Genomic DNA, 25734 nt, shown 5'->3' with positions numbered 1-25734 from the left:
TCCTCCTTCTCGGCGCTCATCTGCCCTCCACTTCTCTCTGGAGAGACGAGCTGGTGGGGCCGAGCCACCTTCAGAATTAGTGGGATCTAACCTCAAATCTTTGTTCCCAAATACAAACTGTGTGACCCTGGGCAAGTCACCTCCCATCTCCTGCAGGGTTCTGCACAAAACCTGAGCACTTTCTCCTTCCTCTCTACGCTGTCAGGGCCATGAGCTCATCCGCAGGGTGGAGACGCCAAGCCAAGGATTCTACGAGTGGAATCTGGAGACTTCCAGGGACTGTTTCCAGTGAAGAGATTTAGGGACATGTCCTCCCAAATCAGTGTTCTGTTCTTCATTTTCTTTGCGGAAGAGGAGTGATACCCTACGAGAATCCACTAAAAGCTGCACACTGTCTTGCACAGGAGGAGGGGCTTGCACACTGGACCTCCTGCATGCAGTTTTGGAGAATTCACCCGGGCCCTCTCTTGGGCCACTGGAGACTCTGGCTTACATGCTCCGGGCATGGGTGTGGGGAGGAGAAAGCCAGACACGGGGAGGAAGAAAAACATATCTGCAACAGCATTCAGCTAGAAAGAGGCACTGGTGCCGGGGTTTGCCTCCACTGGGCCCACTGGCAAGTGAACTGGGCAGGTGACATGGGATCTCTCCCTCTCATCAGAAAAGTCCGGTAACAGTAAAGCGGGACTGGGAAGGGACAGGATGGAAACAGCTCCTAGCCCTCACCTCTCATAGGGTTTGGTTCCCATCACCCCACGACCCCCACACCGCACCGAAGGCAGAAGGCTGGGTGCTGGGGCCCCACCCTCAACCCTGGGCCAGCAGAACTGGGGAGCCTGTCTCCAGCTGCCAAGGGAAGACAGACCCAGACCCAGAACCGGACCTCAGGGAAGACGGCCGAGAATGCACCCTCTGAGCAGGAAGATGGTGAAGACAGAGGGAGGACAAAGGGAAAGAGGGGAAACTCAACGAGGAGGGGAGGAGTAGGTAACGGAAAAGAGATGCAAAAGGTAGGAGAAAAAGAACAGAGGAGAGAAGTTGAGATCAGAAAGGAGAACAAGAAAGGGGCGGGTGGCTAAAGAAGCGGAGAGGACCAAGGGCTGGAGGTGCGAGGGACTCACATGCCCAAACGGGTCCAGGTGGTTATTGGTGAGCTTCAGCTTCTGGAAGGAGACGAGCTGTCGCATCCAGTGAGCCCCGGTGGCTGGTGAGTCAGGGTGCACGTAGAGGCGGCCGGGCATGGCGGGCTCGGCCTTGCCCGTCACAGACCTAGACCAAGGAGAAGTGTCAGCAATCTCCGGGCCAGTGGCGGCCAGCGGCGACCTGACCCTTGCGTCTCCTTTCTGGGGTCACCCAGATGCCCCTGAGTGTCCTGCGTGTGACCAGCCAAGCTCCCAGCCTGGCTCCTGCTTCTACCTCATTCTCCCCCAGCGCCAGCAACACCAGGGGCCTTGTAGCCTCCCGCTCGCTGCCCACAAACAATCTGCGGTTTCTGGATGTCTGGGCGTGTAAAAAACCTTGAAAACTCCTTAAGTACTTTAGGGGTGGGGGTTTCCCCTTCCAGCCTCTGTACTATTGGCCACCTCGGGAGCCACGGACCCATGCAATGGACCTCTCTTCTTTCTTCTTTTCAACGCCAATGCCATGGGCCGGTTTTTGCAATTTCACTTAAAAAAAAATGTTCAAAGCAGGTAACTTATAAAAAATAGCTGTAAATGGTTTTATGCCTCCAGAAATACATTCAGCACCTGGTAACGATGCACTTTTTTTAATTTTTTTTTTGTTGTTGTTGTTTTTCTCCGGTACCAGGAACTGAACTCACGACCCTGCATCGATGCACTTTTTAAAAAATCTACAACCCATAGGTGCAGCAATAGGTAGAGGCAGCTCATTTCCTCCAAGCCTCAGTTTTCTGGTCTATAAAATGGGAGTTAACACTAGGAGCTGGTCCTTCGTTTTAGGGCGATCTGTAGTATGGGAAAGGCACAAGCCAGGAGCACACAGCAGGAGCTAGTTGCTGGTTCAACGGTTCCCTGCCACGCCAGCGCCTACCATTTATTATCCGCGAACTTGTATCTGTGGTCGTCGGCAGGAACAATGTCCATGAGGAGAATGTACTTGGTTTTGGGATTAAGGCCGGTCACCTTCACTTTGTAACTGGGAAACATCCGCCTAGGAGAGGGACAGGGAGCAGGAGAGAGAAGGGAAGGAATTAATGCCCGTATTCGGAAGAGCACTGTTCACGAATTTCAAAAGAAACAGCCGTTCCTTGAGAAACAAGAGGCCAGAAAGCTGGCCCCGTTCCACTCTCCCTGAGATCCACCCCGGGTTTCCCTTGAAGTTCTGGGGAGAAGAGCAAAGGCCGGAAAGATGGAGGTGGAGGTGGAGGTGCCCAGAAGCACTGCAGAAACCAGGCTGCATCTTAGAGAGCCTCGGTTTTGAAGATGGCTGAAAGGGGACCCCCTTTCCGCGCTTACTAAATGCTCCCTTCTGAGCCCTACACCTACGCTTTGCGAGAAATGAAACTCATTAGGTTCAAAGCCAGCCACCCTCCCCCCAGGTGTTCTGTGCGTCCCCAACACCACCGCGTGCGCGCTCAGGAGAGACCCACGCGGTTGTGCATTTGCCTGCCCTCTCCGGAGCTGGGGGTTAGCGGGTGGTTTTCGGGGCGATGCCCAGTTTAACCCGATGGGTGCCGGGACACGCGTCTTTAGCTGGAGTGTATTCCTAAACGTTCCACCGTTTCCCCCAAGGTGCCTCGCCCTCAGTCCAGGAAGCCTAAAATCCTCGCTCCTCAGCGAAGAAATTCCAAACCTATCCAGATTTGGTCTCGGGAGGAGCTGGGGCCTAAGCTGGCATAGAGGGGGTGTAAAAGCCGGTGGTGCGCAGGGGCGCGGTCGGAGAACCCTGGGTTAGCAGCCCCGCGCGTTCCCAGCTCCTTTCCCGCCTGCTGAGGAGTGCGCCCCCAAATCACCGGTCTGGAGGCTGGCCCGGACGAGAGACCGAGTCGCTGGACCTGCGCTGCGCGGCGTTGGCGGGAAGAGCGACCGAGGCCTCGCCCCGAAGCCGCGGAGCCCCGGCCTGGAGTGTTTACACGCCCGCGCGCGCCTGCAAGCGGAGGCGGAGGCGCCGGAGCCCTCGCAGGCCTTTTATAGTTAAATCCTCTCGGCTCGGGCGTGGGGGAAAAGGCGCCCGGCTGGGTCTTTGCTTCCTCGGCGGGGGAATGGGAAGAGGACCTCAGTGCCTTGGTATAAACACAGCGCGCACCCCCTGGTTCACTCCGGCTGTGGGCCGAGCAGGGAGCCGACATTGTTTAATTCCAAATAATAATAAATGTCACTGGTGTCAGTTTATTGCGAGAGGCTTTGGCTGCAGAACTGGGGGCGTCTGGAGAGTGCGCTCCACCCTGTGTCTTCACACAGTCGGCGGCTGGGGCCGAGCCTCCCGGCCTCTCCGCCGCACCGCCTGCTCGGGGCAGCCTGGGGGCTCCGGCCCGTCGGACGCGCGCAGGACCAGCCTGCAGGGGCGGGGATGGGGCATGGGGCCTGGGGCATGGGGCGAGGCTGTCCCCGTGCACGCACACGCCGGGGCGCATAGGTGTGGGACCCTGCCGCCCGCCTCCACGAGCCTGACTTTTCTAGCTACGACGCGAGAGCTTGGAATGGAACTCTGGGGCGAGAGCTTCCCCCAGGCTGCCGTGTTTATCGGTGTCTGTGTGCAGAGCTCCGCCGAGCTCCGGTTCACTTTCAAAGGCTTCTCCCGCTTTCTGTAAACAATGAGCGAGGTAGCGAATACATTCAACAACCCAGAGTTTGTCTGTCGGGCAGGACCCTGGAACCGCTCCAAGGTCGGCGGGTGGGGTGGGGGTGGGGGCGAGGGCCCGAGCCCGAAGTCTACGAAACGCAAGGCCCTTCTCTCCGTCTTCAGTTTTCTCGTTCCCTCTTTCCTCTTTCTCTCATGACTAGTCCGTCCGGAGAGCACAGCCTCCGTGCTCTATTTTTTCTGTATTTGAAGTGGAAGAAATAAATGCCCTGTGCCTAGAGATCAAGGTTTGGGCATTTGCGCCGTTCTTCTGAGAATCAAGGACTACTTCTTCCTGTGCCCCTTTGACCTGAATCGAGTCAAACAAAGTAGTCATATTCATTCTCTCTCCCTCTCGCCCTCCTCTCACCTCGGTCCTCTATTCTGTTTTCTGTTTTCTCTCTGCCCCCTCTGTTTTCTCTCTGGCAGTCACCTTGTCTTCTATCGTTTCCCCATAAGCAGCTCACCTTCCAGCCTTGGTAATGATCATTTCCGTGCCCACTTCGTGGAATTTCAGCCACAGCTCTCTTTCGTGGAGAAACACCTTGATTCCTTCCATACCCTGCAGTAAGCGGGGAGAAAAATCACAGCGGTGAGCCTTGGTACGGAGGGTCATTCCCTCCCTCCCCCACTCCCAGAGAACCCACAGACTGCTTTTTCTCCTCCTCAAAGCCTGAGCCTCGGAGAGTGGCTGTGCCCAGGAATCCACCCCGCCTGTTTTTGCTCAGTCCAGAGGGGCGTCCAACAACTCCTGGGTCCCACAGAATCATGCTGTCACCTAACGCCGCTGACCAACATAACACTTAGAGAAATCAAACATGGGGCTGCTTCAGAAACGTCGGGGAGGACAGGCTGGTCAATTTCAATCTGGCTAAGATATAGCTGGAAAAAAAACCCACAAAACCTCCAGCTAGAAAAACCCACTCAAGATCTTCTTGGGTAGACACCCAGATGTCCACTCACAAAACATACAGATGTGCAAACTGCGTGTGCAAATTGTGCGTGCAAGTTTCCCTCCAATCACAGTGGAAGCAAAAAGGAGCATACCTTAAATCTTCAATCTAAACACGTTTACATTATGACACCTCCCTGCAGCTCAGAACAGCAACAATGAAACAATTCTGTGTCTGTATTACTAAAGTTCCCAGGCCCTCCCTACACCTAAGGCCTTTCACTCCCAGCAATTTTGATAATAGGTGATAGCTTAAGCCATCTAACATTTCGCTTTCTAGCTAAAAGTTGTTTTACGAAATGGAGGCAAAAAAATAATATGAAGTATTCGTTTTCAAATAATCAGTCATAGTACAAAAAGAGGATTCACTTTTCCTTTAAAAATTCTGTAAGTTTTGCTACAGGCTGTGCTCAGGATGGCTGCTTCTATAAAAATGCACATACTTCTTTTTTTTTTTTTTTTTGAAGTGCAAAGGCAGAAATTTATGAAAAAATCCTAGAACCACAAGGAAATCCCAAAGAAGCATTTCAGCTATGTGGATGTGTCTTCTGGCCAAGTCACCCTGCTTTGTGCCCTGTATAAAATCATGGGGTCCGCTAGGGCCCCTCTAACACCCATTGCTGCCAGGTTTAGGGAGCAGGGAGCCAGGCAAGTCCAGTCGCGGGGGTGTGCCCTCCTGGCCCAGCCCTGGGTGCTCCTCTGCTGGCGAGGGTACAACAGCCGCCAGGCCCCGACCGCAAGACAAATGGTGCAGCGAGCTGGGGCCCAGGCGGGCTTGCAGGCGAAGGCTACGGAAGATCTAAAGAGGGGTCAAGCCATCGCTCACACTGGCTTGGAGCGACTACTGACTGGGTCCTTCATAAGGGGCTCAGGGCCAATTCTGCACTTAGTGTGTCGGGGGAGAAAAAAAAATTACCTGGGCTATTGTTAGCTGACCCCAAATAGCTGGGTAATTGAGACTTTTCCAACAATTTAAATAAATCTCAAAAATCCCCAGGCCATAAAGATAATCATCCCAATAATGCGATTGCAGTATAATGGAATTTGGGGTGGCCAATATGCTGGAATTTTGGGAGACTGGGCAGAGAACAGTGAGACTGAGTGGGAAAACAAGGAAAGATTGGGGGTAGATTCTCGCTCGCTCGCAAAAGGGATTGAGAAGGGAAGCCAAACCTGGCTTTGGTCCTACGAAAGGCGGCCAGAGTAAGATCTCCTTACCTGCTGGGTGAAGGCGGCCTGTGGAGAAGACGGAGACTTGCTGGGGGCCCCTAACGCGTTCTCAGCTTTGGGATCACAGGACAGGTCTTTCGAGTCAGGCTCCAGAGGTGTGTGCGCCAGGCCAAAGCCCTCGTCTGCGTCAGCCATGGTGCGCCCTGGGGCTGGTGCCCGCGCAAGATTCTGCTCTGAGAGAAGAGGAGGGAGAGGGGAGAAGGAGTTGGAGAGGGCAGTCCTAGTAAGGAGGGGAACAGTTTGATCCGGTTTCCAGCACTTCCGTTCCTAGCTGGAGGAGGAGGCTGCAGAAAATCCTACCATCATCATCATCATCATCATCATCATTACTATTACTTTCTAAGCACGCACAACCTCTCTGGAAAGGTCCACATCGGAGCGGGAGGAGAGCCCCACGTCGCCCCTGCGCAGGCTCTGGCGATAAGCAAGCTGCCGGTCAAATTTGTCCGAACTCCTGCAAGAGCCAATAAAGATAAGGCGTCGATATTTTTGGAAGCCATTGGGTACTAACCAAAAACCAAACCAAACAAAAGTCCAGGGCCCTTTGGAGGATTTCTTTTCTCCCTCCAAGTACAGGAGGCCAACGGAGCCTTTTATGAAACCTTACAAAAGGAACGTATGTCTGCAGCAGGCCAAATGCCTTCAATAACCCGCCTCTTGCAAAACCAAAAGCAGAGGAGAAAAACGACGTGCAAAAGGAGACAACAGTTTCCAAAAGAGAATTCCTGGCATCTTTAACAGATACAGGCTGGAAAGTGGAAGGCTTTTTAAAGTTAAAAGTCCCCGCCTTCCCCCAAACTTAAGCATGACTTGTCAAAAATAAGTACAAAGCAGCCGTACAGAGACCCAAGGAAGAAAATGACTGCGGCAGGTCCGAGACGGGAGAGCACCCAGGCGCCCAGGGGAGCGGTCTCCCGGCTTTCTAAGCTCTATCCCCAGGCGCGCATTTTTGTAGAGCTTCCCTGAGCTGTAGGCCTGGCTGGAGGCTGGAGCAGTCGAACTTCGTCCCTGATAAGTGTTGGTTACAGGTATTGGACTGCCCGCCTGGTCCGCTGCACTAGGGGGCACGGCAGGGTTTTGCAGGACCGGAGGACGGAACTCACAAACCCACGGCTGCGGAGAGGCTACAGCCGGCCTCCCGCTCCCCGATCTTCCAGCTCCTCGCCATTCCCAGCTAGGGCTTCGCACCGCCAACCCGCCGAAAACACGAGGAGTCCTCGGGAAAGGAACGCAAGCCGCGGCCCCCGCGGCCCTAGCAGGCGCTTGGGTAAAAGACTGGATCCCGCCCCGGTCTGCCGCGGCCCAGGGTGTAAAGATGGGGCCGAGAGGACGGGCGTCTGAGGCCCGATCCTCAAGCAGCTTCTTTCCCGTCGTCCTTGCAGTTTGGGGGATCAGCGGTGGGAGCCCTACAGTCTGCTCACAACAAAAGAAAGCAGGGCCGGCGCCCCCCACATACACTCCCGTTCACTCCGGGCGGCGGGTAGAACCCCACCCCGCGCCCTTGCCAGGGTCCGGGGAGCTCCGGGCTGGCAGAGAAGAACAAGATGCGCTTTGACAGAACCAGGCCGCGCGCCCTGCGAGCCGCAGCTCCGCTCCCCCGGCTGCGGCCGCCTCCCGGGCTCCGCTCGCTGGGAAGGTCCGGGCCGCGCCACTCTCTGCACCCGGGCTCTGCAGGGCGCCGGGAGAGGCCGGAGTCCGCCGTGCGCGCCCCCGCGAGCCGACTCGGCGCGGAGCTCCCACCCGAGCCGCCCCAGCCATCTCCGGGGACGGTTACCTCGCTCGCTCGGCGAAGCCGGTGCATTCACCACGTCCCCTCCTCCTCCTAGCAGGGAAGCCCGTGGTGAGGCGGGGGTGCAGGCATGGTGACTCCGGGCTTCACGCTGGGGACCGCTCGCCCAGCCTAGCGGATACAGCCGCCCACAAAGCAGCCGCCCTCGCTGCAGCCTAGGCGGCGACTGCCCACCTCAAGCACACACCTCCTCCGCGCGCCGCACTCCCTGAACACTTCCAAGCTGTCAGGCGCCAGAAGGGCTCCCAGAATCACAGAGTAGCGGCTCTCGGAGCCCGCACAGCCTAGCTGTGCAATCCCCAGGGCTGCGCTCCTCCTCGGCACCCCGGGAAGAAAGGTTGGGAGAGGAGAAAGTCCAGGGAATTTTCTGAAAGTCGAAGCGCTGCTTCCAGGGTTAAAGTTCCGGAATTCGAGGTAAAAGCCTCTCTCTCCCTCCCTCCCTCCCTCTCCCTCCCTCTCTCTCTCTCTCTCTCTCTCTCTCTCTCTCTCTCTCTCTCTCTCTCTCTCTAACACAAGCCAGCTCTGCTGAGCACAGTGACGCTGAGCTACACTGATGCTTACAAAGTACTGAAATCGCCTATCCAACTACCTTCCCCCACACACTGCCCCCTCTCTCTCTTTCCCTCTCTCCCTTCCTCTTTCCTCCCTCTCTCCCTCTCTCCCTCTCCTCCTCCCACCCTCTTTTCTCCCTCTTCCACCTACGACTTTTCCCACTTTTCCACTAGATTTCCCAAACACTCAGCTCACGATGGGATTCTCCAGCCCAGACCTGCTGCTCACCCCTCCCCTCCGCTGCATCTGTGCTGTGCTGAGCCGGTGGCGGCTGCAAGAAGCGTGCACAAATCACGGCAAACCCTTCTCCCCGGGAAGTACAGTAATCCCCATGACCGGGCCCTGCCGAGAACCCGGTCTGAAGGCGCTGGGAGAGCACACACGCGCCAGGCCTCTGCAGCCTCACCCACATTCTCTCTCCAGCGCTGACCTCGGGCCGAGCTGCGTGACCCCGCGTGGCCGCAGGAGCCGGGGCTGGCCGCCCTGCCATGTCTTCCCCAGCCCCCACTCATCACCCCACTCTCAACCATTGGGGATGAAGGCGCCTTGGGGTGAGGACCAGGATCAAAGATGCCAAGAAGTCATCCTTGCAGTGGGTCCGCACCCCACCCCCACCCCGCTAGGGCCACCAGACCACCGGCTGGAGGTGTACACAAGGCAGTGCCCCGCCTTATTAAAATAATCAAACAGTCACGGGGGTTTTCATCTCTCTGCTCTCTGCGCTCCTCTCCCTGCCCTCGACTCTGAAATGCACTGTTTTGAGCATGATTGAAGAGGTCAATGGAAGCAGAAACACAGTCAGTAGGTCTCCTGGAGCAGCCCCAGAGTGGGACACCCACTATTGGGGCTTGGAATAAATGGCAGAGGTCCTGTCCTGCTTCCCGCTCTTGCACCCCTTTGTCCTGTTCTTTTCCCAGGCTCTGACTGGAGACTGGGCGTGGAGACAGCGGTGGAGAGAGGAGAAATGTCCCCGAGGTTGGCAGTGGTGTAGCCCAGGTTCTTCCAACCTTCCAGACGGGGCAACCGGGCAGAAAACCAGCCCCCTCTTCCTTCCACATTTGTTTTGAAACAGACCTTGGCCATGGCAATTCGTGTTATTTGTGAAAACATCTTTACTTCCAAAATGTCAGCTCCAGGCCTCCGAGCCTGCTGAAGAGGTGCCCAGGTTGGGGACCAAGATCAAAACAAGAATGAAAAACAAGCATGGCGGCAAGAGGAGCCTCAATCCCCGCCTCTCTGGTAGAAGGAAGGGGAAATCCAGAAAGATCACTCCAATCCCTTTAAAGTCACAGGGACTTGGCGGATGAAATTAATTCCCATAAATAATCTGCAGACCCTTCCCAAGAGGGAAACTCTGGACTCCCCCAAGTAATTGCCCAGCCAGACTCGCTTAGTTCCTGGAGACAGCATGGAGAGGTCTACCAAGCAAAACTGAGATTATTAAGCAGGGAAGGGACACAGTCTATCCCTACCAGTCACACCTGAGCTCAAAATTCGAAAGTGTGATCGTCTTACTTTTCTGGAAAGGTAGGATGAGGGCATTCAGCAAGGTGGTGTAGGAATGGGAGGCCAGGGGCCCTGAGGCAGAGGAAGTGTAGAGAGAGCTTAGTTCTCAGGGCCCACACTCACCTCCAAAAATTCCACCTCTTCTTTCCTCGTAGAATCCAGGAGGCCACCTCACTGAGGCTGGGGCTTCAGGGCTTGAAAGGACCCCAGAAGCGAACCCCCTCTTAGGCCAGGCTTCTCTCCAAAGTCTGTCCGGAGGAGCACAGTACCTCCCAGCTCGTAGTTGGCTTGTGGTCTCCAACAAATTAAATATTACTGTTTATTACCAGGCATACCCCAATAAAATAAAGAGGCAACCAGGCGATACGGACTATCTCACCAGTCGCTGCACCTATAGGGCTTGGAGACGTCACCAGTCACGCAACCGGCCCGCGCTGTCACGCTTGACTTGAAGGGCAGCAGCGGGAGGTTCACGTCTCAGTCTTGCTCTCTCAGTCCCCGTCCTGGAAGCCTCAAGTCCTAGATGCCTTGGCCCCGGGAATAAATAAAGAAACAAACAAACCTAGAGCTCTCGGGGGGAGATGGGGGTGGTGAACATAAAGACACAAAGCCAAGATCGATTTTCTTAGAGTGAAGGAGAGGAAGGGACGCTTAGAGAAGAGAGGTGGGCGCCCACCTCAGCCCCCTTTAGAAAGAAATCGAGTTGTTAGGAGGAATGAGATCTCTTGCAAGAGGCAAGGGTTTCTTGGTATTTAAAAAGAAGTGTTTTTGTTTTGTTTTGTTTTTCTGAAGGGGAGCTCAGCTCCCAGCAAATGCATGTGGAGGAGTTTCTCCGGGGCTTGCCTTTCCGACGCGATAACCACGCGCCCAATTGCAGAACAGCACAGAGTAATTACTGGGTCATCGCGGAGGGGAAACAAGAAACCGAGAAGTTCCCAGAGAGAAAGAGAGTTTCCCGAGATGTTTCTTGCAGACAGAAAAGGCCCTTGCGAGAAGGCTCCTCTGACCAGGTCGGGGGATGCAAGTCGTCCCACAGTGGCCCGGCTGGGGGTGGGGCGCGAGTGGGTGGTGGAGCGAGGGTGGGATTGGAAAGCGTGATTTCTGCAAAGAAAAATTACAGCGCCGGTCCCGCAGAGGGCCGAGGCGTTCTATTTTGTTCTGTCATGACAACGACGACAGTTATTTCTAGTCTGATCAAAGGGCGAGATTTCTAAGTAGCCTGGTGGCTGTGCGCAAGCTTTTGCGCGCCACTGGAGATCCGCTAGGCTGAGTTGCGAAACGCACCGTGTAGACGCCCCTGGCAGCGCCGAGGGAAGAGTTGGGCCTGCCCAGCGCAGAGCCAGCGCGCCGGGCCTTCTGGAAGGGTAAGTTGCCGGCCCGCCCAGGGGCCCCGAGGGAGCCGGGCCTCTGAGTCTAGACGTGTCCCCAGTTTCGGGTTTGACTCTGGGTTTTGCGCCCTGACAACCCCCAGGGCTTTCCAAAGCATGGCCTGGCTGCAGGCCCGGTCTACCCAGGATGGAGCGGCGGCGAAAAGCGCAGAGACGCAGCCGGCTGAGCAGCTGCGGGAGCCAAGGTCAGGCCCGCGGGGACAGCGGGCAGTGGCTTCCAGCGCGGCCGCGGGCGCCCGGGCCAGCCGGGCCGCAGACACAGCCGCTTCCAGCCAGCAGAACCCGCGTCCTCCTCCGGGCCGAGCTGCGGTGGCTTCGCTTTCGTTTCTCAAGGTCTTAACTACCTTTCCCCAAATGCGAGGCCTGTCGGCGCAGCCATCTCTTCTAGGAGCCGCAGTGCGGCCTCAAGTGAAATTCTTCGTGGGAGCCCTCGTTCTGATGAGTTCCCAGGTGACCTGTGGGCCTAGGTAGGCCGGAAGCGGAGGTCTAGGCCCCACTGGGCAGGAGGGAAAAAGTGAACTCTGAATGGAGCGAGTTCCTTCCAGTTTAACTCCTCTCTTTCAAATTCCGGCCGGAACCGCCTGGACTAGCTCGAAAAAGATCCTGGGAGCCAAGCTCTCTCGGGCTGCACCGCAGATCCCAAACTGAAGACCGCGGTTGGATTTTACAATCGCCATTCTTTTCCCTGAGCGTTTGGGCGGTCGACTCTGGATCCCGCTGCAACACACACTTCCCTCCCTTCTTTTGGAAAAATGATGCTTCCCCAACGAACCTGCTGCCTGCTCAGTTTTCCTGCGAAGTGTATTGTTCTCCTTCCCCAAACTCCCGCCCTGATTTTAATCCTGCAGTGCCTGGGAGAGATTGGAATAGTATTTTTTTAATTAAAAAAAAAAAAAAAAAACAAAGGGAGTGATGCTGTTGATCTGTCTTCCATTTTTCCGTCTGATTTTAAAGAAAGTCACATTGAACACTATTATATTGTTGTCCTCTCGAAAGAGAATACACTCAGAAATGCACTCCCGTCCACCTCTCCCAGGATGCCCCTGTCCCGGCCTCATCCACTCCAGCTCTCCTCCACCGGGGCCCAAAGTACAGAAAAGTACAGACTGCCCTGGGAAAATTAATAAGAACAGTTGAAACGATGACAAAACTAAACTTTGACCAATTTATTTTGCAAAACAAATGGGTCAGGCCGAGGGTGGGAAATTTCCTCTTTTCTCAGGAGGTCACTTTCCCTCTTGCCTAGTGAAATCTGGCTCTATTATATTTTTTCCAGGGCTACAAGAGTTCCCTTCCCAGTGTTTTAGTCGGTTCCCAGTTTTCTCCCTTTGACCTGAAATCTCTGGGAAGAATACTGAGTGCTTCTGCTGCTGTTACTATTATTCAGTATGCAGTATCCCACTCCAGTATTTCTACCCAAAAAACCCTACTATTTTGCTACCCACGTTTGCATGGGTTTGGGAACTATTTCCCCCCACTCCCCAAGCTTGGTGGATGGGATTTTGTTTCTGTTCTGTTGTTTTGTTTCCTGCTAAGCATAATGAGACATGGTAGCAGACGGAGGAGACAGAGGTGTGTGCTGGTGACCTGCACACTTCCAAAGAGCTGAGGAGGTGACAGCGAGTGACGCTCAGTGCTAATGGGGCGGCTGCTCTCACCCCTCCAATTCGGGAAGTTACCTCCTGAGAAAGGAGAGGGTCTCACTGAGAATCTGGAGCCTGTGCACGCTGGACGGAGCCTGGGAATGCAGCTGTATCTGCAGCCCAGAACGCGCTGAAGGCCCTCCGGGTATGGCGCCTGGGTCTACACCCTCAGCAGCCCCAAAGGTGTGTGTGTGTTTGCGGGGGAAACAGCTTGAATTCCAAGGCTCTGACTTTGTAAGGTAGAGAGTTAGGCTAAAGCCACCAGGTCTGGGGTGCGGGCAGGGGGCCTGTCTGGACACCCCGTTCGCCTCCACTGATGGGTGAGATGGAAATTTGGGAGCCCGCTGTTCTCCAGGGCTCTGGAAAGACAAATTTTCTTTGGCAAACGGAACAGTGTCGCGCTGTCGACACGGCAGACTATTTTTCTTGTTCCCTCTCAGGGAGGGGTGGGGGGAGAGAAAAGAAAGCAAGAAAGAAAGGGAAATTAAATCCACACGTGTTAAGCTTGCTCAAAGGGCTGGATTCAAACCCAGAGATGAAACTACAGTCCCGACGCTGGCTGCCTGCGGGGCCTCTTTCCAGCCAGGCCGAGGGAAGGAGCAAGGCATCCCCACTGGACAGAATTCGATCCCAGGTTTCATAAAGCGCTGCACTTAAGGGAGAAGGAGTGTAGATCCCTCCCTAAGTCAATGCTCAGAGGTCCCGCACTCTTAGGGGCAAAGAAAACAGAGGAGATCGCAACTGTGGAATAATTACCCCCTTTATGAAGGCTCAGCTTAATGTCTCCCAGCTCACCCTGAGGATTCAGGCAAAATTCACCCCAAGGCCAAAATGAGCCAGGGAAGTGATTTTGAAAATTCCTGAGGTCTGATTAGGTTTTTCTGACTTGGTCTGCCTTGGGTTAAGAGAACCTAAAATTGTTTCGTTGATGCTGGAGTAGCCCGCTAAGTCTGAGAAGCTAATCCTTGCGGTCGTTGCACCCTTTTACCTTGGAAAAGTTTGCGGGACAGGAGGCTGTAGGCCCCACTGCAGGAGCAGCTCCCGTGAGCTGTGGAGGAGGTGGAAGCGGCCACCCTGCCTGGAGCTGCCAGTGAAATCTCTAGTAATGACCTTGAGGAGGGGAGGGGAGGTGAAGAGAGCTGGGTGGGGGTTCAGGTGAGGAGGGCAGCCAAACCCCAAAATGGAAGGATCCGTCACCTAAGTGATGGCTTGGTCGAGACCTCTAATTTTTCTTCTCTATTAGCCTGGAGAGCAACCCCCCATGGAAAGGTCTGAAAGTGGAGACTGAGGTGCCTTGCTCCGGCCTCCAAATCGCACTGAAACACCAGGGGTGAAACTAGCAGGCCCACAGCCAGTTGTACAAGGTTCCCGAAGGATTCTTTCCGCGAGGACCTTCGGTGGTTTCCTGGTCACCATGGCAACCCTGGAGTCCTGGCCATCCTGCTCAACAATGTGGCTCAAGGACGATCGGATTGGTAAACTTCGCTCACTTCCTGGGGTCTGAGGGTGCTGCCAGGGTGTCTCTTGACTTTCTGAGCCTCTTCAGTAGGTACAACAGAACAGTCAAAAACGCTCCGCTTTACTGACAAGGAGAAAATTACGGTGTAAGTCCAGGTTAAATGGGATCTTGAGTGAAAGCCCCCTGAGTTCAGAGCGATGACCTAGGAAAGGCGCGTGCTGGCAATGGGTGACTCCTGTGGAACCTCTGCTGTCGTCAGAGTGCCTGAGGTCTCCTTACACCTCCCTGCCGCCTCATTGTACCTGGCTTCCCACATCTGCCCAAGCCCCCCTTTTACTGGCCTGGAGTAACTTCTCAATGTACTGGAAACGGTGGCGTCAATATCCACGGGATCACAGCGGAAAAGGGTACATTACCCTCCTTTCCTTTCAGAGGAAAAGCAGTTCTGTTGTGGAAGGGCCAGCAATAACATTTTTGTCGTATTTAGGGTAGAGAGTGGATAATGAAGGCTGAATTTCCTGTGTCCATTTTGGAGGTAGCAAGGTCCCAGAAAGAACCAGGGTGCTGCCGGGCTCCAGCTGCGGAGCTGGAAGCGCTAAGGCCAGGCGAGAAAGGGTCTGGGCTCCGAGCGTGCAGGGCAAAGGCCTTCGGCTGCAGGATAGAAGCGACTCCTCCTCCTCCTCCTCCTCCTCCATTGTGTCCTCCCAGCCTTACTTCACTCTGCCGCCGGCCCCATTCCTCTGCAAGTAGCCAGAAAGCTAAAAATTATCCCCTCCCAGTTTTTCCAATTCCAATGGGCCATCTAAAGGCCTCCAAAGCTCCCGGCCAGTCTGCAGCACTCCACCCAGTCTTTTCCCTCCTGAGAGTCCGGAGGTAGCTTGCAGGGGGTCCCTTTCCTAACCGGGGCTCGGAGCTCTCTCCTGCCCAGCATTTTGCATGAATATTTTCAGTAGAGTCTGAGTAGAGACGGGGTTGTTGTAAGCTCAGGATCTGTTAGCCTCTGAGATGGCGCAGCAGCCCATGCGTATCGCAGGCCCAGCCGGCATTTGTAACATGCTTTGCTCTCACTCGGCTCCCCTTAGCTCTGGAACGGTTCGACCGCTCCCCACTTTATGGAGGACATTTCTAGGGCTCTTGCTTGCGCACGGCCTGGTGGGATTTGAACCCAGGCAGTCTGGTTCGATCACCTGGGAGAGCCTGTCTCAGCCAGGGCTCCCCTTCGGAGCCAGGGGAGGGGAATGCCGAGGCGCATGGGGCTGGGAAGTGCAAGGACGCTTTGTCAGAATGTAAAAAAGCACATTCAGTCCTGGGAGAGGCTCCCAGGGCTTCCGCTGCCTCTGCGCTTCCACCCCACTCCCATGGAGGAGGCCCGAAACCCGGAAGGGACCGGTGAGCAGACAGCCCAGCTCCAAGGGCATTTAGCAGGATGGGATGGAGGACAGAAGACGCCGGCAGCCTCCCTTCTGAGCCTCAGCCTTCTGTTCCGAGCCCAGGCCCGTGGGGCACAGCCTCAGAGCCAGAACACGCAGTCCCCTGGAGGGAGGAAGGGAGTGACATAGGGTGTGTCTGGGCCAAGCGGAGGAGAAGATGTGCCTGGCTCCCGTTTTTTGGGGGGGAAGTGAATAATTAGGCTCAGAGAGGGTGAGGATTTGCCCGAGGTCACAGAGCCATCCTCCGTCCTTTTCCCAGCCCCTGGAGATTTAGACACTGACGAGGAACCTCCAGTGGAAGCTTCCTCCAGCCTGCTCCTGGCTGTGAGCTCAGCCTGATAAAGGCTCTGGGCATGGGTCGAGGTGGAGTTCACAGGCTTTGGAACCCTGGGCCTCCTTGTACCGCCTGCGCTGGTTCCTGTTTCAGGGTGGAGAACATGCACCAGGCCAGGCCCCTGTTCTCTCTTTGTTTTTCGGGTTTCCCACTTCACTCCAGTGGGGGTCACGAAGCGTCCCAAACCCAGAGGCGCTCCCCACGGGCCTGCCGTTGCCCATTGCCGAAGGTCCCCAGCTGCACCCCTAGCCGCCCCTCTTCCTGCTGCCCGGCGCTCTGGCTGCAGCTGGCTGCCGGCACTCCACAACAGCCACGCCGGGGGAGACTTCCTTAGCAGATCGCGTACTTAGCGTCCAACCCCAAGAGCAGCACCTCAAATGGACAGGCAAGGGGTCCCCACAGCCTCCCTGCCGCTTCCCGCCATCCTCCTCCCTGCAGCTTCCCGCCATCCTCCTCCCTGCAGCTTCCCTCCATCCTCCTCCCTGCCCTGTCTCTCCAGGAACAGGCTGCCCAGCCCAGAGGTGACATGGCCTCCATCTCAAGCCTCCTCCGCCACAGGCCCTGTCCACAGACACCGACTGGGGGTTTGGGCGTGTCTCCCAGATTTCCAACACCTCCCAGCTCCTCACGGCCAAGCTCCCCTAAGGGCTTCCTGTCTCTGGCTGTGCGTGAGCACCCAGGGCCCGCATCTCTGCCCTAAGCCTCCATCCTGAGAGGAGACCCCTGATCCAGGCCACCCACCGGAGAGGGTGAGCGTGTGTGTGTGCTGCGGCTGGGCGGGACACCGTCCCAGAGTCTTTCTGTGTGACTGCGTGCGGCTTCAGGACCGGCTTTGCCTGTGTCTGTGCTGGTGTGTTATGTAGATATCAGCTTCTGCTTCTTTGAGAGGGAATGTTCATTTTTGGTTTTTTTTTTTTTTTTTTGCTGTACTGGGGACTGACCCCAGGGGTGCTGTACCACCGAGTTACACCCCCAGCCCTTTTTATGTATGTATGTTTTTTTGAGCCAGGTCCCACTAAATTTCTTAGGGTGGCTTGAACTAGTAATCCTCCTGCCTCAGCCTCCAGAGTAGCTGGCACTATAGGTGTGTACCAGAGCATACGCCAGCTTCAGAGGGGGCATTTAAATATAAATGTGTATTGTTTTTCCTTTGTACCTAATGTGAAAAGGCCTGAGCCCATGGTGTCTGAGGCCCCGTGCGTGGAGTGTCCCCATGTGGCTCTGTGCCACTGGGGAAGGCGCTGTGAGATCTCCCTGGAGGCCGCTGGCCACCCAGCATCACTGGGTCAGATGTGTGCCGTGCCCGTAGCCTGTGCTCAGCGCCTCTCTTGCTAGCGGCCACCTCGGGGGGTGACTGCTGTGACCAACAGCTCTCGGCCATGGCTGATGGCCGTGTTGCAGCTTGGAGGCCACAGGGGCTGTCTCTAGGCAGCTGAGGCCACTCGGTCTATATTTGGAAGCGAATTCCACAGCCACACCCTGGGAAGTGGGCAGAGGGTGCCTGCGAGTGGGAAGGAAAGCGCTGGCGGTGCGAGTCTCTCCCCACCCCACCCCAAGGCACGGAGCCCGGGACCCCTGGGAGGCTGGAAGCGCAGCATCAGGAGCAAGATCTGCGCAGGAGTGCGAGCAGTCACAGTTGTTCCCCGGGCTGCAGCCTCCGCAGCACGCACTCGCCGCCCCTCAGGGTGCCCAGGCCAGCGCAGCGGCGTCTCCTCACCCCGACCACGCTCACTTCTTGGAGCTGCTTCCCAAGATCTGACGCACAAGCCTGGCTGTCTCCATGTGCTTGCCGCAGGCGGCCACTGACCTTGTCCCCACGCGGGGCCCTGGTGGGCTCAGGGGAGGGTTTGTCCTGCACCCCTTCTTCATCGATGTCCATGGCAGCAGCTGCTCACAGAAACTCCTTCCCCCACACCGGGACATCTCTGGGCTGTGGCTCCATCCCTCCATCCCGCGACCTGAGCTGGAAGGGACAGGGCCACTCTGGTCTTGGCCACCTCTGCCCCTAGAACACTGGCCAGCAGGTCCCTTGCGGCTGCCATTGCCCTAGCCCTCTGTCCCTAGAGGGGTTGAACAATAAGATGCCCCAGACCCGGCCACTTGGAGTGACTTAGAGCACACAGAGCCACGCATTCTGTGGTGTGTAACGTTTACACTATTCACACGGCGCAGCAGTTCTGTCTTCCATGCACAACGGGTGCACAATCACAGCAGCCAGAGGCACCTGGCACACGTGCAGGGGCACGAAGCAAACACCGCACTCGTCATCATGTTCATGTGAATGCACGATGCCGTGCATATGTAAAAACATGTGCACATACATGTGCATGTGTGTATTCACACACAGGCACATACAGACACACACACAGTGGCCCAGTCATAAACCTGCTGCCGCTTTTTGGTCATGTAGAGCAGCGCATCACAGAACACACACATTCCATCCCACGCAGGCCGACACTCACGGAGACACACCTATCAGCCACACACTCTCAGACTCAGTCCCACGCCAGCTCAGATGCACAATCACGATCGGATGTGACCACGCACAGGCTCATCCCTGTGAGGATGTGGACACTAATTCAGCCCAACACACGCTCGCCAGGAGTCACACTTGCCATGACCACACCTGAAGCCACACTCCCAGGGCACCCCCATTTTCCAGCACCAGGGACACACTGCCTGACCGCAGCTTGGTGCCCACTCACGTGCAGGCGCTGACACACAGATACCCGCACCCCTGGTTGGCGGTGTCCACAGCTGTGTGCACGCGTTCACACACAGCATGAATCCGTCCCATCCACAGTGACAGGACCTCCCCCCGAGGCTCACACGTCAGCCCACGTGCACACGCGCGTGCACGCACACACTGTCCCATTCGTGTCCATTGACTTGTGACTCACATCGGCCACCGGGCCTACTGTGTGACACCTGGCCTCTCTGCTCAGGCAGCCTCATACCCACCCACTCTGACTTGGGCGGTTCTATCCGACCCCAGTAGATGCTGGTAGCTGGATGTGATCAGGAACCCTTCCCGGTGCCGTGGTGAGGACACTTCCCAGGTCCCTCCGGACTGGCACCACCCCTGGGAGGAGAAGGACTGTGGGCTGGAGCACGTGGGGAAGAGTGTCCCCAGCTGCACCTCAAGTCTCAGCCCACCCCTCCCTGGCCACCTGTCGTGCACATAGAGACCCCAGGGCTCGAACACTGTCCCGTCCCAGAGACAAGAGCCAGGGGGGCATGGTGGTACACTCCTGTAATCCCAGCACTCTGGAGGCTGAGGCAGGAGGATCACTGCAAGTTCGAGGCCAGCCTGGGCTACAAAGTGAGCTCAAGGCCAGCCTGAACTGCACAGCAAGACCCTGTCTCAAAAAGACAAAAAAGAGCCAGGTGGGCCCTTCGCAATCACTGGGCCCACCAGCTCTTTAATTTTGCAAAGGGTGGAGCTGATGCCTGGAGGAAGAGAGATGGAAGGAATTGCCTAGGGTGCGGGCTCCTGCCTGCCCCTCCCACCACTCACCCATCACCAGTCTGCCCTAAACATCCGCCCAGCTCCTCCTCTGATTCGAATTTGCAGCAGCAACTTTTGTTCCTGCCTCAGGGCCTTTGCACACACCATTCCCACTATTCCCACTGTCCTCGGCTCTCCTCCAAGGCCAGCCTTAACCCCAGACCATCCAACTTCCCTCTTTATTCTCAATCACTAGCCATCCCATCACCCCATTTTATTTTCTTGGTAGCACTGACCACCAGCAAGTTACTTTGCTCATGCCATTTCTTTCTTCATGTGTAAAATGGAGTGAACTAGCACCCTTATGAGGGTTTGGTGAGAATTAAGTGAGCACCTGGCACCTACTGAGCCTGATGCATCAGCCGTCGGTTTTGCTGTGAGCTTATTTATTCACTGCAGATTTCCCCATAATCAACACTGGATGGATGCATGTTAAATCAAATACACGATGGTATTACCGCAGATGCACACAGACCCAAGGTCGAGGGGACACATACAAAATGTATACAAGGACTCAATAAAATGCACAGCACTGTAGAGCTCTCCCTGCTCCGCACAATAAAAATAAGAATAGAAGCCTGAATGGCGGTGAGTTTCAAGGGGAAATAAACCTCCTGAGCATAGCCCTGGCTTCCAGCCTCGCTGCCCTGGGCTGCTTCGCCTCGCCCCTAGAGTCCCTCATCCCCGTCCTCCGCCCTGTCCTTTGTCCACCCTGTGCCTCTCCCCAGGAGCCTGGAGAGCTGGCGGCAGATAAATGAAAGTGGTATTTTATAGGCTGATAAACCGGCTGCTTATCTAGACAGTGCTGTCTGTCCCATCTCCCCGCTGGTTTCCCTGAGCCCTCCCCGAAAGGGCTAGTGCTGGCCTTCCTGCTTCTGTGCGGGACCCTTAGAGAAGGTTGTCTCCCCCACCCGGAAGTCTTTGCCAGGAAGGTTTGTGGGGTGCGGAGGGCGGTGACAGGAGATGGTGAGGGACGGCTCCGGCCTCCCTCGGCGGATCTGCTGTACCACTGTTTAATGATGCCAACTATATTAAACTCTAGACTCTAGCAGCCTCTTAAATCTGTTTATGGCCAGTACTGGACCCTGAGCTATAATAATAATAAAAATAAAATAAAGGATTTATGCATCGAGGGCATGGACCTGTTGCGGGTAGAAAAGAAAGAGCGGTTTCAGGCTGATTTCGCTGGCCTGGTACCCACGCTCTGACCTCCTGGTTTCCCTGGGCGGTGGCTCCAGGCACAGGGCGGGGAGCCAGGCTCCTGCTGGGCAGGGACCCAGAGGAACAGGACCCCCAAGAAAAGCCAGTGTCGTGTGCACAGGAGCATTTGCTGGGCTCATCCCAAACCAGGGCTTCCAACAGGCTTCTGCTTCCCTTTCTCAGGCTCAGGGGAGGATTCACTAGCACAGAAGCTTGAGCATCCCTGACTCCAAATTTCAACTGGGAATTGGAGAGGAGAAGACACCTAGGGTGCGAGACACCCAGAGGGGAAGCCAGCCATCGTGGTTGAGCTGCCAGGCATGGCCATGTGTTCAAATCCTGATTCTTTGTCCTCCTCATCTTGTGCACCGAGCGGGTCTCTGTAGCGCTCCCAGCCTCAGCTTCCCAATCTGTGTGATGGGTCTCATCAGCCTCAGCCTCAGGTGGCTGTCGTCAAGGAAAAAGACACAGCACCAGAAGGATAAAGCGCATGGCGTGGGCTGCCTGTCGGACTTAGGAAGTGGACCACGGTGAAGACATGGTCACTAGGGAGGAAGTCAGGACAAACTGCAAGGAGGAGCTGGGCCTCCTCTGAGGCAGGCTTGGGGGAGGAGAGGCAGGGTGAGGTCAGGAGGTGGAGGCCGGAAATCGCCCCTGCCTGGCCTGAGGGAGGAGAGCAGAGTGGCCACTCAAGCGCAACTTCGCTGGGCTGCTGCGGCCTTCGGCCCTCGTCTCTGCCAGCACTTCACAACCTGGGCTGTAACGGTGGCCTCCCAGGCCTGTCTTCCCATGGGAGGTCACCCTCTGGGGACAGGGACTGCAGCGTTGTCGTCTCCTGGATACCAGCCGGGCACATCGTGCTCGTCAAGTGAGGGGCTCAAAGATCAGGTGGGAACAGAGGCCTGCGGCCTGAAGTCTTACCATTTGTACTGATGAGGGCAGAGTCAGGGGCTGGGAGTGAGTGCTTGGTTCCTCTGTTAGTGATGGCACAATCCTCACTTCCAGTGTGCTTTTATATATTTTATTTTATTTTACTTCATTTTGAGACAGGATCTCCCAAAGTTGCCCAGGCTGGCCTGACACTCACCATGCTCCTGCCTCAGCCTCCTGAGTAGCTGGGATTATAGGCCTGCCTCACTACGCCCCACCTAGTAGCCCGATGTGGCATCACCCCCTCCCGCAGTGACTCTAGACGTGGCCCCTGTGGCTTGCTTCGGTACGGGGGTAATAACACGTCCCTGCTCTCCTATCCCTTTGCCTCCTCCTTGGGGACAATTCTGGGCTGGTGGCTGCAGGATGAAGCACACGGAGGATCTACCCAGTTGTCCCAGCCAAAGCCCAGCCCAGATCAGCAAAGTCACTGGTCCCCTGCACCTCCCCTGCAGGGGATCACAGATACCCAAATGAAGCCCTAGCTGGCTGACCCATCCAGCCAGCCAGCCCATGGACTCCTAGCAAACATCACTGCTTATTGTTCTAAGCCTCTGGTGGTGCTGATTATTTGTTATGTGGCATTACCACAGCCATAGTTTACAAGTGTGATGCCCTGGTAGATAGCATTTGCTTCCTCCTTCGGCTGTTGCACCCAGATTTTCCCTCCCTCCCTCTCATTACACAATGGATACTCAATTAGCCTATCCCATCTCCCAGTTGCAATGATTGGTTCAACAGTACCCATGTGTCCAAATTCTGTCCAATCAGGTACTACCATGGGACTTCGGCCAGAAATATTGGGCAGAGCAGCCTCTCTCTATTGGCACTAGAATCTTAAAGATGCAAAGCATAAAACTACCAGTCATCATCTTGTCACCACGGAGGACTGCTTGTCCAGATAGGCAAGCAACCAGATAGTCCCAGGGCTCAGTTATTTCATTTGCAAAAAGAGGATAATAATTACATCTCCTGATAGAATTTCTGTGTGGGTTTGATTGAGAGACTATATGAAAAGTACCAGGTAAGCGATCCGTCAACTCAAACTCTTCTAATTAACTTGGTGCTACTGCTGATCTAGACCAGTACCCGATATTTAATGCACAGCTAGAAGTAAGCTTGGTATGCACATGTGGGTGTGTGAGAGATCCTTTCTGTGTTCACGTGGGCATTGAGGAACGTGCTGTAGGGATGTTTCCAGATGCCCTGGTACAAAGCCAAGCTGGCCATCCCTAGCAGAGACAGTCCTGACCCCAATCCGGCATGCCCTTTGACTTGATCTTAGGGGCAGGTTTCAGATCAGCTTCCCCAGCTTCTCCCAGGATGCATGGTCACCAACGGAACCACTGTGGCCAATGACTGGGGGCTTTACCAAGAGAAACGCATTATCTCACACTTATGGAGGCAGATGTCCAACATGAAGGGGTCTTCAGGGTAAGTTCCCACTCGGGGCTCTGGCAGACAATCTGCCCCGTCCTGGGATTCTGGTATTGCTGGAATCCTCTACGCTCCTTGGCTCACAGATACACTGCCTCCATCTCCACCTTCGTTTTGGCGCAGGGTTCCCCATGTGCCTCTCTGTGTCCAACTTTCCCTTTTTACAAGGTACCAGTCATGTTGGATTGAGGCCTATCCTAATGACTTCATTTAGCATAATTACCTCTATAAAGCCCTTATTTCCAAATGAGGTCACACTCTGAAGCATTTGGCGGTTGACACTCCAACAGATGAATTTGGGAGGAGACACAGCTCAACCCACAACACGAGGGTCGTGCCATCTCTGATGGCCCACAGGGCTTGCCCGGACATGTGGGCACATTTCCAGGGCCTGGGTTGTTGACGTCCACAACCAGGGGCTGGGGAGACCTCATGATGGTGACGCTTACCTGGCTGGGCTTTTGAAATAGGTTGAGGAAGGAAGACCACAGGGAGCCAACATTCAAAACCTAGATCTTGGCACAATGTGACCTGGATATGTTCTACATTCTCTTTGAGCTTCAGCTTCTTAATTGTAACAAGGGCTTCATGGGAAAAGAAAGGCACGTTTTAAAACTACAGACAGTCATGCAGGGGAAGTGAGAGTGGCTGGCATAGAGCGAGGGGGAAGAGTAGGTTGGGCTATAGAGTCTAGAGCTCTGGGTTCAGGTCCAAGCATTGAAAGTTGCACATTCAGTGGTCTTGATAGGTTAACAAGCTCTCCGAGCCTCAGTTTCTCTTTTCCTGCAGTACTGAGGGTGGAACCCAGGGCCTTTGCACATACCAGGCAAGCGTTCTACCCTTGAGCTACACAGTATATCCCTGCCCAAGCCTCACTCTGTTAGGGAGATAGTTAAATGACCATATGTATGTCAGCAGCTCAAAACCCAGAAGCCAGGTGCAGGTTCAAGCATGACAGGTGTCTCTGGCAACGTTTGATGACAGAGCAGCTGGAGGCTGGCCGTTCCAACCTGGCTTTCCTCCCCACCCATAGCTCATGAAGTAGCTAGGTCTCAATGCATATGAAGAAGTGTGCTGGGATCTTGTCCACGGGGTGCTCAGGGATTCACCTAAAACAACTCCCTGTGCAACCAAAGACATCTGTTCAGCCCACAGTGACCACACGGACAGCAGCATCCTTCTCTCAGAAAAGTCAGTCTCCATTTCTACGTGAAAGCCTCATTTCCCCTCTCATGCCCCTAAAACGAAAATCAAACAGACCAAGATGCAATATACGGAGAACCCTGGAGGGCTGGGAGCAGTAACGGATGTGGGGGTCTTTCTCAGGCCGATCTATGGCTCCTCTTCCGCTGTGTTATGGGGGGAGTTCAAAGTGTGGCCAAGCCCAAGGGCTGGGAAATCTGGAAGAGACCCTTTCATTTCTGTGTCTGCTTTCAGGCTGAAAGTCATTACCATCTGCCTGGGGCTGAAGGGCTTGGGGGCTGAGCTGGTGGTCACTTGCACCAGCTACAGCTGCTTCTGTCTCTGTGGCCTGGCAGAGTGGCCTGGCAGAGATTCCTGGCGGGTTGCAATTGCATAGTTATTCCTGCACACGGTACCACAGTACTGCTGGCCCGTTCCCTGTGTAATGCCTCATTTCATGAACATGCAGGAAAAAGAATGGTGAAGCTTCTAGCAAGCAACCTCATTCCTATTGGTCTTTTTAGGGTCTGGGGTGGCAGAGATGGGAAAGGGATCCCCAGTGCAAAAGCACAGTTAGGATGGAGCTTTGTAGCCTGATTCATAATAATGGAAGGGTATAATTATGTCATGGCTGAGCATATGGACAAGCAAAGCTGGTTGGCTGTAGGTAAGTTATTAGACCTCTCTGTCCCTCGGTTTCCTGTTCTGTAAAATGGACATAACAATGCCTACCTTCTAGGATTGCTAAAAGGATTAAATAAGATGTTCGTGTATAACACTTAGCACTTGGCAGAAGGTTACCATATGTGATGAAACTGCTGTTCTTTATGTGGTCCATGTGCAGAGTAAGAAAACATGACCCCCAAAAAATCTTCAAGACTTTTAAGAAGGAAAAAGAATCGATCCCGAATAGGTTTTTTCCCCAAGCCTCTACTACTTTGTCAGAAAAGCTGGTGCTGTGAACAGCCACCATGCAGGGCGATTGCAAAGATGAGAGATGAGGTTTTTAATGAGCTTGACGGCTTTGAACCATGCCACATTCAGACTAGGGATCCCTGGGACTGAACCTGCCAGGCCTAGGGGCACTGCCGTCCCCTGACACCCTGCAGCACGCCTGTTAGCCCTGAAGTTACTGCCCCCCTGGTCTAAGGCTCAGAGTATCTTTTCTGCCCATTTATCTGGACCAACTGGGAAAAAATTGGCAGCTATAGATCTGAGCTATTCCTAGAATTAATTTAATTCTCTAACTCCATCTTACTCTAAAATAAACCCTCAGGGTTACCAAGCATTGGCTTGCAATTTAAATAAATACGGACTATCTATTATATGCCCAGCACTTTTCTTGATGCTAAAGTTAGAGCAGTAACCAAAGTCAAGGAACATCTCTGCCCTC

The 25734-nt window shown here is 54.9% G+C and overlaps 1 protein-coding gene across 6 annotated transcripts in view; it reads right to left on the bottom strand.

The window, feature by feature from the left end:
- The window catches only part of Tbx5 (T-box 5), an 84765-nt gene that overhangs the window by 37097 nt on the left and 21934 nt on the right, over positions 1 to 25734 (bottom strand). The window contains exons 1-6 of one of the 6 annotated variants that reach the window (XM_005396562.2): positions 7758 to 7969; positions 6335 to 6437; positions 5972 to 6156; positions 4269 to 4363; positions 2053 to 2172; positions 1122 to 1269 (exon numbers count right to left, since the gene is read on the bottom strand). In XM_005396562.2, coding sequence (XP_005396619.1) covers positions 1122 to 1269; positions 2053 to 2172; positions 4269 to 4363; positions 5972 to 6118 — 510 coding nt within the window. In that variant the 5' untranslated portion in view covers positions 6119 to 6156; positions 6335 to 6437; positions 7758 to 7969. Of the gene's footprint in view, positions 1 to 1121; positions 1270 to 2052; positions 2173 to 4268; positions 4364 to 5971; positions 6157 to 6334; positions 6438 to 7757; positions 7970 to 9953; positions 10421 to 25734 lie in introns of those variants that run through there. The other 5 variants (XM_005396560.2, XM_005396561.1, XM_005396558.2 and 2 more) reach the window with 5 other exon arrangements.

Source organism: Chinchilla lanigera, unplaced genomic scaffold (assembly GCF_000276665.1).
Source record: "Chinchilla lanigera isolate Chin_1 unplaced genomic scaffold, ChiLan1.0 scaffold00054, whole genome shotgun sequence".
NCBI lineage: Eukaryota > Metazoa > Chordata > Mammalia > Rodentia > Chinchillidae > Chinchilla > Chinchilla lanigera.
The sequence above is the reverse complement of the archived record's forward strand: the minus strand, read 5'-3'. Positions and strand labels throughout refer to the sequence as shown.